The sequence below is a fragment of the Papilio xuthus genome, unplaced genomic scaffold, assembly GCF_000836235.2.
Source record: "Papilio xuthus unplaced genomic scaffold, Pxut_1.1 DF826945.1, whole genome shotgun sequence".
In the NCBI taxonomy this organism is placed as follows: Eukaryota; Metazoa; Arthropoda; class Insecta; order Lepidoptera; family Papilionidae; genus Papilio; species Papilio xuthus.
The window spans coordinates 9,379,551-9,392,442 of NW_013531704.1; the positions used below are offsets into that span (position 1 = coordinate 9,379,551).

The following is a 12,892-nucleotide window of genomic DNA, read 5'->3' on the forward strand; positions in this document are numbered from 1 at the left end:
GGGGGGGGGGGGGGGGTTGCGAGGTGCGATCTTATCAATGTATAGTACAAATTGCAGCTACAAAGCTAGGGCTGGCAACGTTTAATGAATCTTGACCTGCATACTGACGACGAACAAAAAACGACGACCAGTGGTTGAGCAACCCCTAACTTTTGTTGGACAACAAAAAACCTAAATCCAGTGACATTTTTGCACCACAGTGGGAGCTGATAACATCGACGTCAAACGCGAAACGGTGGCAACCCTTCCTCCGAGCCTGTAAGATCCGAGGCAAATTATCTCAATTACTTTTTTATTGTTTATTTTAAATATAATTCTTTTTAAGAAATATTGTTTATATTAATGATGTTATTGCGTACAAACTATGCTATACAACATCAAAGTCGAGCTAATAATCAACGTATAATTTGTACAAATTACTTAATAAGTAATGCGTGTTTAAAGAGACAATATCAACAATTATCTACAGTATCAATGTTACTTTTCAAATGACAGATTGGAAACTCAGTCTGAGGCTATTTATAGAACAAAGCATCAACAAAATAAAAAAAATTAATCTTGCTTTAAACCATAGTTAATTTTGCACGTGATTTAGTCACGTTTTGACCCTGACACGTGAATACGACTCGTTCCTCGGAGCGGGGACTATTACAAACTTAGTTTGATTAAAGTTGACCAGTCACAAAAAAATGAAATTATATGTAACCAAGTCGATACTTTGTTCCTCCTATCATTTTGTTTGTCAAACAAATGATTTTAATAACGTAAATATAATCATAGTATATATTATAAAGTGTGTACCTACACTGCGCAGTGACAATACGCCAACATTTAAAGTGATTAATGAACGTTTACAAGTACGCAGTCAACAGTAAGTAGAGTCACAACAAAGCGATTTCACACTTGTTATTGGTAAACATTAAGCGCGAGTAGGATTTAATCCGAACTCCTACTAATGTTACACTCGAAAATACATTACTCGAATGTTTTTTTTAATAATATTAACAATGAATAAATGAAATCGACTTGCGTTGCTATGGCAATGGATAACGCTTGTCGATAGCGTGTCAACGTCTGTTAACGAGTCGTTAGTGTACATATTTAGAATGTAGGCATTCTGATCTGATTTGTTGACTTATCAAATATTTATATATTGTCTACTATTGAAAGATATATTATCAAGATATAAATACAAGACTTTTGATTATCGACATAACACGCCTGGTGATAATAATAATACTTAATAAAGAATCATTTTACAGAATACTTTTTTTTTTACCTTTAAAAATCTTGTAGCAACTCCTATACGAGTAGATATTATATCACAAAGAATAATTAAAGCTGTGTAATATGGAATTTATTATATATAAAGTAATAAAGTAACATTTTAACATATACTTTATTAAATTGAAAAATAAATGTTTTCACGTCAAAAAAATAGACATCAGTCGAGAGTTTTAATAAAATGTAATTTAAAGAAATTAAATTGTACAAGACCGGTGGTAGGGGCGGGGTGGGGGGGGGCACAGCTGCAATGTCACATTGCCATGTTTTTGCTCGATTGATGTTTTTCAATGACAAGGTCAGTTGCAGAGTTTGTTTGAGCAGCAAACTGTGAGGTACTGAACGTAGAAATATCGCACTTAACTATTATCCTATGAAAAAAACTTATTCAAAATTAAGAACTTTATTTTAATTTAACTAAAAACAGTATAAAAATAGAGTCTGCAAGAATAAAACCTATTCATAAGAGGAGTTTCCGACATAAACAAATAGCTACTGATATGAACCATTTTATTAAGGGTCCGTTAAGTCCTAACAAAACACTTTATGAATAATTTTTCTTCTTAAACAATATTGTATGATGTCGCTATAACGTATATCCGTCAAATAAGAAAGTAAAACAAACATATGTAGGTTCGATTACATTTTTACCTTCTGTTTGGTATCACAAATTACTTCCCAGTATTTTGTGATAAAGATTTTTTTATCTAATGCTAGTAGAGTGTGTACAGGTTGCGTATAAATATTTTTTACTGATTATTTAGTCTTTGCCTCTAGTTGTAGCATCATGTATATTTATCTCTGTTTATAAGTAAACATCGGTAGTTTGTTATTCATTGGTTTAAGCACAATTTTGAGTGTGTAATTCATTTGTCTACTCTGTTTATGATCAATTTAAAAAAAAGGACTTTTGTCATTTCTTGTTAACTCCTTCTTCTCTTGAAATAGTAACGTGGATCAGTTGACGAATACCCAGTAATAATTCAACAAATAAATCTACATACTAATTGACAGAGATAAGGAACATAGAGTACAAGATTTTCGCGCAAATAAACTTTTGTCACATTTGACAGCGCGAGATGTGCCATCGGCGCCGGCGGCTGGCGGATCTCTGCCGCGCCGAGACAATGCACACAGTTCGATCCTTTACACACCAATATGTTAAATTGTTAATAAGCATCGAAGACAAACGCAAAACAGAGATTAACTAAAGCAACGTGACATACGAACACGTTGCATTATGTATGAATGGCTGAAAGGCGAGAACTGGCTAAACACTCCAGTCATGATACAAACTCTTTTCATTATTAAATATAGACTCACCTGAATTTTCCTTGTGAGTGGTCCTCCCACTTGATGATGGAGGGGCAGTACTTGGGGTCGAGCAGCAGGTTCCTGAGGAACTCGGGCACGGAGACGCTGCGCGGGCGCTTGCACACCTTGCGGCCGCTACCCTTGGGTCGGCCGGGCGGCCGCTTGAACTGCTTGCGCTTGTCCTCCTCATCGCCGGACTTGCTGCCGTCGCTACCGTAGTACTCCGGCGAGGCGTTGTCCGACGTACGGAAGACGTCGTCGTCGCTGGAGTCGCAGGGTAGACGCAGTGCCGCGTCAGCCGCGCGGTAATCGAGTGCATACAGCCGGTTCTTGTGGTCCAGCGAGTCCAGGTCGAGCATCGTTTGCGCTGTCTCGGGGCTGGCATACGTCTCGCCCTCCGTGTCTCGGTACACTCCCGAGTGGCGCATTATCTCCTCGTGAACGCGCGCCTGCAGCTTTTCATAAACCACGTCTCCGATCCTGCGCGAGACGGCGGCGTCGATGTTGAGGTGCGCCATTTTTTGCACGATGTCCTCGCGCTTCAGGCCGCGCAGCTCGACGCCGGGGATCCTGAAGTTGCAGAAGGGAATGTCGTACTCGCAGAAACCGAGCCCCTGGGCCGCAGCGGCCGCGTCCACGACCCAAGAGAGCGTGTCGTCCTCGGTCCACTCGGCCATGCTCTTGTACTTCCAGTCATCGCGATGGTAGTCGCGCGAGTTAAGCAGGTTGTGGTAGACGTTGGCAGCGGCATCGACGTCGGGCTCGGCGAACGCGTCGTAGTGGTTGTAGTAGGTGCCGTAAACGTAGGGGGTGGTGTTGCTCTTGCGGAACACCTGGAATGCATCGAGGCGCTCGGGCGCGGGCGGCGCGGGCGCGAGGTATAGCTCGCACATGTTTTGCTCGTAGTGGCGCGCGTGGTCGAGCATGACGGAAAATGACGTGCGCAGCGGCCGGCTGTTCGCGGCGGAATGGGCGCGCGGTGCGGCCTCTACTTATAAAATACGCGGCGACGAATGTTTGTTTACATGTGCGCGGCAGCGCGGCGCGGCGCGGCGCGGCTCGACACGGCGTGCAGCGCGCTGTCCCATACTGTGCATGCTAGCGAAGCCTAGGTTTTCAGCCGGCAGCGGCGCTGCTGCGGCACGTTACAGCTGATTGCTGTTCAGAAATTAGAGACAATTTGTGGGTCATTGCATGGATTTGCCTGAAGACTGCAATTTTGCAATTATTATAAAGTAGCAGTCGCCCGCGTCAGTCTTAGCACATAATTTAAAAAAGGATTACCTTTTGATATTTCTACAAAAATTTGCTACCTTCCAGTCAAAGTCACGTCCAAATCGGTCCAATTGTTTCAGACATAAACCAGGCTGTAGGAGGACTTGTTTGGGTAAACAAACAATTCGCTATGAATGGGATGTTGATGGATACATTTCATAGTTCACTTATAATGGTGTTCCAGACATTGCTATCTATTTTCAACTATATGCGAATAATTGTTGCTGTAATATTTTATATGTCGAATTATTAGTTGTTGTTATAAAAAATGGTTAGGTTAGGTTAGCAAATTTAAAGAGTTACAAATCGTTGCTACATCATTCTTATGTACGTCGTATAGTTTAGCCTGTGGAAGCCAAGAAAGCAAAATTGTCCCATTTTTCTCAATGTTTTGACGCGGTTTATTCAGAATAACTCAAAAACTACTGTTGATAGTTTTTAATGTTTCATGACCAAATGACACGTAACATCTTTCGAATAAAACGATAATTATGAATATCAGACTACTAGGGGCGGAGTTATCGACGAACAAAAATAAAAAAACATACAGACAAATTGAGAACCTCCTCCTTTTTGAAGTCGGTTAATAAACAAAATCCCAATATTTTATTAACATTTAAAATGCGAATGTTTCGATGGATGGACGGATGGATGGGCCCGGTCCATCCATCCGTCTGTCGATCTGTTATTTTGAAGATATAAGGAAACATCCATGAATCTCGCTGAAATTTGGTATAGATGTTGAATATAGTACTGAAAGAATACATGGGCTACTAATTAATTTTTTTTTTAAATTAGACGCGCGGAGTCGCGGGCAACAGCGAGTACTAAATAAATGTGACTAACAATAGACAATCAGTTTTCTTCACCGTGTCGTTGTCGCGCGAACACTTCCTTATCCTAACCTAAGACAAGATATAAATGTTACCATGTCAGTGAGGTGTCGCTGCAGTCGCGGACATATTATATGTACTGCTACTCTCTGTCATTGTATGTATTGTGACAAAACAACAATAAGTGAATAATGTAAGGTTTTCATCCAAACAGAGCTGATCCAGCGGGGTTAACTAAGGTACTCTTAACTTGGGTAGGCTCCGAGCCCCTCAGTGAGGACTAATGTCATCGGACAGTTGTGACTGGCGGAGTGATTTTCATACACATGTTCAATATCTTATACTTTAAAATGTATCTATTACATTACTTTTATCATGTCTATGTCATGATTGATTTACATTTTTCGTTATTTAACAATTTGTTATATGAATTTTCATTAATTTTAGTGACAATTATATACAAATGATTATGTTATGACAAATAAAATTATATGGGAAATTGTAACAAAAGGAAAATACATAATATAATTATTAAATAAAAGATTACCTTTATTACACTAAAACAAAACATCTACATTAAATTAACCATGATTTTTTTTACTAATATCTTTTTATCACTCGCTAAAATGTATTTTTTGTATTTGTGTTAAAAAAATCTTTCACGGTTCATTTTATTTGACAACATGTATACAAGTAATGTGTATTTCTCAGTTAGTTTCCCTTAACATCCGGTAGATGGCGACGTATTACTATTTTCACAAGATAGATGGCGCGTTTGAATATAGAATCTTATTTTACTTCTTACTAATATATATTATAAATGCGAATGTTTAGATGTATGGATGTTTGTTTACATGCTCACGTCTCATGTAGATGTAGAACATAGTCTGCAAACACATAGGCTACTGATTAAGTTTATCTTTAATACCGCGCGGACGGAGTGGCGGGCTGCAGCTAGTGATCATAAAAATAATAATGTATTTACATTTAATAATAACATATTTAATAAAATTGAAATATTAAATTGAGTAACATAGGAAAATATGTATTATTCCAGACTAAATGTACCTACGTAAGTACGCAGGTGGTCGGATAAGAGCAGGAAACTGTTGCGAGCTCAAGCGGTTATAATAAACTTATTACTATATTGTAAATTGACAGAATTACTGAAATATATCGATGAATACACTTTTAAACTTTATCATGGACTTGAAAAAGTGCCTAACACTTACTTTATTATTTCTTTGGGCAAGAGATAAAGTTGCGCTTGCGCCGACTAAAACCCCAAAAATAGTAAGAGCGGCGGTGGCTACGACGCACGTCGCTTCCTATACGCCTCGCTCTCCTCGCCTAGCTCCGGATAAATTACATAGTACCTATAGGATTATGTAGAGAGATACAATGTATTTTAGTGTCGTGTAATGAGACGATACGAAAATACATTTTAAATTGATATGGCTCAAATGAAAAACTAAATGGTTACTTTTGGTGTGTTTTGTTTTACTTTTATAAAATATCATACACATAAAAAGATTGGATCGACTTTGTTTTTATAATTTATGTATGCGCTGCGCTTACTTTGTCAGTAATATATTTTGGATGATATTAATATTCCAGCAGTATGTGTGAATTTGCCTGCGTTCAGGTGCTCTAGGTGTTTGTTAAAAGAAAATTTTGTGTGAGGGGAATTACGTTGTCGGGGATTACCCGGCCACGGCACCACGGCACCACGCCGCGTCGCACCGGCCCGCCGCTCAAGGCAAACTGCAAACTTTTCACCGCCTCGCTTTTTGGTTCTCACTCAAAGTATAATGTTACGACAATGCTTCAACGTGTTATATAAATATTTAAATCGATAGATTGCCTTGTCACTTGACAGACATCTTCATCGTTTTGAGATCTACAAAATTTTGATCTTATATTGATGGAAGAGTGCCGGCGCGCGGCGTGTGCGTTGTCTCGTACCATCATTACCATACCTGTGCTGTACTATAAAACTCTGTAAACAGCAGACGACAGGGTTTCACCTAGCGGACGTGTCTCAAATATGATTACTCTTAACAAAGCCACTCAGATGTACGTAAATCATTAAATAATCTTTATTATTCACTTAATATTGTAAATGTTTTGTATTTAATAAAATATGTTTAAACATTCAAAGTAGTATCTTATAGTATGTACAATTATGAGCGTGGTGGTATTTCATGGCCCATTCGGCAACGGATGTTGTTGCGGTGCGCTGTACCACTATTAAAAACTTAAGTATATAAATTTTAATCAATTTTAATATACATAAAACATATTCTGAGGAATACTTATTGAGTGAGTCACATCACTGGTAATAGTAATAGTATTTAACAAACAATGCAGCAACTTATTGTAAAATTAAAATTAAATCTGTTTTGGGGAAACACGAGAAGAAGCCAGCGCAAAGCACACCGCGCGCTGTCCGCACATAAACCTTCTTTACTGACCAATTAACAACTCTGCGTAAAAACACCCTTTTGTATTAATTAAGGTGTGTGATGAATAAACTACAAAAGAGTAATGTGTAGGTATACTATGGTCAAACTGACATTTCCGTATGTTTATGTTAACTACTGCCTTAGAGGTCGTTACTCTCACCTCACGTCAATCGCGCGACACAAACTACGATGCTTATGTCTTAAACTATTACAATTTCACTTCGAACTTTTAAAGTTAGTTATAATCCGACTAAAGATATATTGTGATATCTTAGCAGTAAGTATAATGTCATCTCAAAAGGAACTTGCAGCCAATAATAATTAGTTGTGTGCAATGGAAGCTCGGTTGTCACAGAGTGGTGTTGCTAGCGGGCAGCGTTACAGCACGGCACGACATGGCACGACACGACACGACACGACACGGCGCGCGGCGAAGCACGCAGCACGTGCTCTAACAGGAAAACTGACGTTTCTATAACGATTATTTTAATTGGCTATATTAATACATATCAGAGCTTTAAATGTATGCGAGACGAATGTGATCACATCACCATAGGATATTACTATTATTTATATTACACGCATTTATTTTCAGCATTAATTTGAAATGATTTTCTGAGAGTTTGCGCCCGACTAGAAGAGTATTTCAACAACAAGATGTTCCGCTAACTAGTCAGCGTCTCCAACATGCAACAAGCCAAATAAATGCACAACCATGCGGCAGGACCGACCCTCCTCCTCACTGCACTTAGAGCACTAATTGAAACTAAAACTGAAATCCTACATGTAATACATAACTACTAGTACTTCTAGTATAACTACTGGTAATAAACTTAATTAGTTTGTGTATTTAACTTCCTATTAGTTTTATAAACTTTTGTGAAATATAAGTTAATGTAAATTTAAGACATAATTTCGCTTGCGCTTAATGTTTAAAGTGATTTTGTTTAATTTACAAATTATTGCATTACATTTTCTATTATTAAACAAAATTAAGTATTTAAGCAAATAAACATTTGTTACGTTAAGGAAAATTGTTTAAAACATAAATAGTTGTTGTATGTATGTATGTATGGGGCCACGCGGCATATCGTGATGTACTCGGACGTAAACACCGCCAGACCGCGAGGTGGGAGGCGGGGTGTGGGGTGGGGGGGTGCACGTGACGTCGCACCAATATAAAAACTCCAAGGAAATCCTAAACAGCACATGATTAAGACACAAGGAAACTCCTAACTTACATAATATTATTTGTAACCGTTTTCCCTACAACTGATATCAGAGAATCATTCATTCGCTTACACACAAACAAGCCTTGAGGATAACCAGTACTGAAGGATTAAACTTATTTAACCTTTTTTATCCACGAATGTTGAATTTAAGTATTTTGTTTACGAGTTCATGTTACTGTTAGGGTTGCCACAAGTATATGTCATTATATTTCTTATTGTTTTTACTAATAAAATAAACTCATTTATGAATTTATTGGTTCGCAACGGTTTCACATCTTAACGACTCAACTAAATAAATAAAATGTCATGTCATCATGAAACAAAAGCATAAATATGATCCATTGTAACCTATCAAGTTAACTTACAATATTTGTTAAAATTTTGGGCAACATTAATTAAAATCAATTGGCGCGCTTTTGTTATTAAATTAGATCACTGTAGTGAGAGGACTTTTTTTATATTATAAGGTGGCAAACGAGCGTGCGACTACCTGAGATCGCTGCAATACCGATGTGATCGTTGCCCATAGACATACGCAATTGCATATGCGTTGCCTACCTTTAATCGACGGAGGAGAGGATGCACAGAAAGAAACTATTTTCCCTTCCCATGCATCCTCTCAACCGGAAAGTCCACTTCCACTTCCCATCCTTTCCTTATAAGAAAAGGATGGGAAGTGAAAGAGGACTAAATTAGGCCTCTGGGACGTACACTCATCAGACGAAACGCGGAATAGCTTCCACTTCACGTCTGTCTTCTGTGTGGTCGTGGTATTTCACCGGGCGAGCCAATTCGTGCGAAGATGTTAAAGCTGGCTCTACCTACTGGGATGTAAGTGTTGATATTGTAATAGATGTAGTGTTGCCCCGATACTCCGGCAGTGTCGGTTCTCTTCTTAATATTATATCTACAGTAATGATTATAAATATAGTTGCTCAGCTAACATAACTTAACTTTGATTGTACTGTAACGTCTGAGTGATAATTAAATTGCAAAAAAATCGAGCAAAGTAAGCAAAAATGTTATGCGATTGTGTGTGTGTGAAGTTGCTGGTATTGGATAGTATTTATAAACTAAAATCAACGAGCTTTGTACAAAAAAGGTCACATTCAAAGCGACTCTACCTAACATTATGATTTCAAGTAATTTGTAAAATAGCATAACGACAAGTTTTTTGTCTATCTTCAAAAAATGCATCGCTTATGTATCTGATACAGTTTTACATATACTATGTTTAATATTCTCATCACAGCGCGATCACAAAGTGAACAGCTAGGTACATGAGCCACACCTGCGCACTGCTTTATGTACTTACTAACTATATTACATATGTTGAAGTCAATTACAGCGCAGGCTTGAATAGTTTACACGAAACACATGCACAACTTGCCTTCAAGCCTCTCTCAACATGAATGCTAACAAGAACGACTAGTGCATTTTATAACCTAACCTTCGTTTAAAAAACACATACACTAAAATCCGACTGACTGCAATAGATGAAAATGCGCCATCTATTAACTGTGTTTTAAAACAACGATTTTAATTTTTTCAACATCTAAATCTGAAATAAAAATAAACACAAAATGACAATAAGTTTTGTAAGTTACTTAGTTAATTATATTGCTAGTATGTCGGTTTATGCGGTGCCATTATCTTGTAATATGCAACAAATAACAAGCAAATTTTTGATAAAAACAACAGGAAACAACATGCTCTTTAAATAAATGTATAGCTACAATAATAACATTCAAATAAATATTGTACAAATAATGAAGAAGCTGCAATCAGAGCAGACAGAGATGACGGATCATCATTTGCCGCTAACATAGTAAACTTCCACTGAATACACTTTAACTCCTCGTATCACTTTTCTTTACTATCTAATGTTATCGATATAATTTTTTTTGAGTTGTCGAATTGCACTTTAACAACACAAAATACATTTACTAATACAATCTTTTTTCACGCGTATTGAAAAAACGTATTTAGATATAGACTAAGTCACGTGTAGCTTCGTAGCTTCCCCACAGTGAAAAGATTTTTCAAACCGGTTCAATAGTTTCGCCTATATTTAATAGACAAACAAACATATCATTCCTCTTTATAATACTAGTATAGATATATTAAATACACTTTTTCTTTTGCAATATCACAAGTCACGGAATGCATCAAACCTTTGTCGAGACACAACGTATATCAAATCTGTTTCGTTTTTAGGGATCCATAAATTATAATAGAGTTTTAAATATAAGGAATACTTTAGATATATGTGTCGTATGTATATACATAAACATATTAATATTCCTATATACAACTTACGAGTTAAATACATTCTGCATCTTAATTCGGCATATACAATGTTATTTTCTAAAATATGTTTTTTTATCAATTTCACGAGTAAGTACTTACTTAAGCTTAAGTATTTTGTTCAATGTGAGCTCGTCGCAGTTATTCATAAAATATGTTTATTTAAGCAAAACGGATGAGTTTTAAATCTATGACTTTATAAAACATATTATAAAAACTCAATTGTGCAAGAACTATGAAATTGTGGTATAAGTAAGTCTGCACCTCACGTTTTGTTTTTTTTGTGTCATCCTCCACCTTTTGTGCAGTATTAGAGTGTGACCATACATTACTATCACCCAGCGGTGTTCCCTCGCCAGACCTCTCATTGTATTCTTCCTTATCACCTAGGTAGTCCATATTCGAAGGTGAACTTAGTTGCCTTCAATAATAATCAAGTCAAGAATGATTTAATGTCACATGTTTAGTACATTGTCACTAAACTAAAACAATCAGCTCAGAGGCGCGTGTTCACTTAACACAACGCTTGCGCGGGGTAGCGGAAGGGGGTACGAAGACCATCACAATGTGGTCCGGCCTTGACCTCGTGATGAAGTCGAGCGCAGACCTTGGCAGTGTGGTCGGATAGGATCGTAATGTGGTGTACGTGAGGTGCGTCCGGCGCTGCGCTGTGGTGCGAGCTAGTTGCCGCACTGGACAGCGACATAGATTAGGCTTAGTTACTACTTGTTTACGGTGCATGTATTATCTGCCATCCGCCGTACCATACCAACGGTATTCAAATTCGTAGTTACATTTTTTAAGGTTATCTGTTATGTACCCAGTATGTTTAATGTCGTAAACAAGTCGTTACCGACTCTTTGTCAAGTACTGTTTAAATGTAACGAGAGGCCTCACTAAAAATGTAGTTGAACAATAACTATGCCATATTCCAGATAAAGATCATAATTAGCTGGCTTATTTTATTAAAAAAAAAAACATAGTTTTGTAAAGAAAATGAGTATACATCGATGTTTGTATGCGGCGTGAAGAAACATAAGCTAGTTAATATCTGTTTTCATAAGATGCTTAAAACAAGTTGCAAGATTTATCTCAGTAAACTGTTACTCGCTAATATGATACTACTCCCTAACTAATGAAATACCTACACTTAAAGGTATCGATAAAACTTTCCATTTACGAAACTGACTACGATGTGGTTATTTTATGTCCGTAGTTTTGAGAGGAGAAGAATTGAGATTTTTCAAGTTGCGTATTTAAATGTTTTCTAAGTATTGATTCAGATTTTGAAAATAAACGATAATATTCTTATTTATTTGTATTCATAAGTTATTTTAGTCCCGAAATAAACATCGCACAACACCTTTACGTCAAAGCGAAATCATTTATTATTTTGGTCCAAAAAAAACACCTTAGGTCTGCAGGCAAACCAGTCAGCGCAGCGGATACCTGTCGCAAGGTCAAGGCCTGCGCGCCCCGCCAAGGACAGACAACTGGTTCGCACCAGATACGGTGACTGTGTGCTCAGTGCACTGTGCTCAAGAGCATTGGCTCTGTGTTCATGTCAGCAGCGCCCCGATGTAGTTAATATGAGTAACAGATTAATGGTAATAAAAATTCTCAGTTCTCGCGTAACAGTCTGGAATGGTTACCAGCATTAATGGAAAGCTTTATTTCACAAACTCGTTGAGTCCATCGCGGGCAGGTTATGTAGCGATCTTCCTGGGAGTACAAACCGACTGACACACCAGAGTTTAAATAAAAAATACTTCCAAACTTCCGTCTCAAAATTTTTATTTTATTTAAATTCATTAGTACTATGCAAAGGATCCCGGACAGGTGTAAATGGTGATGAAAATAACTTTTATAAACAATAAATATTGAGCAACACTATAAATAGGTTAACCGTTACCATGAGTGATGATATATCGCCAACAAACAAGTCTCGCTGGCGGCTGGCCACGTCGGGCGGGAAACCCTGGGCGACTCAGAAGACGACTTTACGAGAACGACACGACTTTATCCTTGTCAGCGAAGGCTTCACACGCAGCTAGGGCGCGCTGGCGGGGCGAGCGCTTACTCACCGACAATTTCAATTTTGCACAATATTATGTTGATAGCTAAAAATATTTTACTAATGCATCATTTTATTATATATTATTCACCTAAATATACGTTCACC

At 37.6% G+C, this 12,892-nt stretch overlaps 1 protein-coding gene across 1 annotated transcript in view; it reads right to left on the reverse strand.

The window, feature by feature from the left end:
• Ets (transcription factor Ets) overlaps window positions 1-3,578 on the reverse strand; it is a 22,957-nt gene extending 19,379 nt beyond the window's left edge. Inside the window, exon 1 of the mRNA XM_013316557.1 lies at window positions 2,608-3,578. Coding sequence (XP_013172011.1) covers window positions 2,608-3,524 — 917 coding nt within the window. The 5' untranslated portion in view covers window positions 3,525-3,578. The remainder of the gene's footprint in view (window positions 1-2,607) is intronic.
• Window positions 3,579-12,892: the final 9,314 nt, after the last annotated feature.